Genomic DNA, 1,006 nt, shown 5'->3' on the forward strand with positions numbered 1-1,006 from the left:
AGGGGGGGGGGGAAAGGGGGGTGAAAGGGGGGGGGGGGGGGGGCCGCTGTGTGTGCTTGGGAGAGGGGAGGCGGGGAGAACGGAGGGGCCTGGAGAAGGGGGGGAAAGGGTTGTTAGAGGGGTGGCAGGTGGTGGAATCTGAGGGCACCCCCTTCCCCTGCGGCCTGGGGAACGACGCCCCCACCCAGTCAGGCTCGGGGCTGGCCCTCTATGGCTCTGTCAGTCCCCCCTTCCCTCCTCCTCCTCCATCCCCCTCTGATGTCTTCCATGCCCACCCCCTCGGCTCCCAGCTGCACACACAGTCTCCATTAGCTGCCCCCTCCTGTGAGGTGCAAATGTCTGGCTGGAATCAGGCCACCGGGTGACCTCCAGCCTCGGGAGATGACGGCAGGGCACGGGTGTAGCATGGTCCCCGGCCCAGGGAGAGAATAAGGGTCAAGGGTCAGAGGTCCAGAGGCCGGCGAGCTCCAGGGTTCTGTGGACGGGGCTGGTCCGTCCAAGCCAGCCATCACCTCTCCAGGAAAAATTTGAGAGCCCGGTCGATGTTCATGCGGTGGCCCACCCGGGTGACGCCCAGGTCCACGTAGTCCTCCTTGGTCAGGGCGGGCAGGTGCGAGCCATCGATCTCGTGGTCCAGGAAGCGGGCTCGGTGCTCGGCCAAGCCCAGCCACTCGAGCCAATCAGCCACGTCGAACTTGGTCCAGAACCCCAGAGGCTTGGCGCCGAAAGGCTTGTCCGGGGGCAGCGAAAGCAGGCGGGTCGGCGAGAGGGAGCGGGAGGCCCCGGACAAGGCTCCCCCGAGGCCCCCGGACATCCCCGGGTGTGGCGGCACAAAGACGGGGGCGAAGGGGTCGGCCGAGCCTCCGGCCCCTCCAGTGGGAGAGCTGCGGACGTCAAAGATGCCCGGGTACAGGGGTCCAGAAGGCAGGATGGGCAGGGACGAGGGCCGGGGCGCAGGGCTGACCTTGTGCTCCGAAGTGGGCAGCAGCGAGGGGCTGGGGGCCCG

The 1,006-nt window shown here is 68.4% G+C and overlaps 1 protein-coding gene across 1 annotated transcript in view; it reads right to left on the reverse strand.

Moving 5' to 3' along the window:
* Nucleotides 1–39: 39 nt before the first annotated feature.
* SHANK1 (SH3 and multiple ankyrin repeat domains 1) overlaps nucleotides 40–1,006 on the reverse strand; it is a gene marked incomplete at its 5' end in the record, with an annotated part of 58,706 nt that continues 57,739 nt past the window's right edge. Inside the window, 1 exon segment of the mRNA XM_014550455.1 lies at nucleotides 40–1,004. Within this exon segment, the coding sequence (XP_014405941.1) occupies nucleotides 509–1,004 (496 nt within the window).

Source organism: Myotis brandtii, unplaced genomic scaffold (genome assembly GCF_000412655.1).
Source record: "Myotis brandtii unplaced genomic scaffold, ASM41265v1 scaffold601, whole genome shotgun sequence".
Classification (NCBI taxonomy): Eukaryota; Metazoa; Chordata; class Mammalia; order Chiroptera; family Vespertilionidae; genus Myotis; species Myotis brandtii.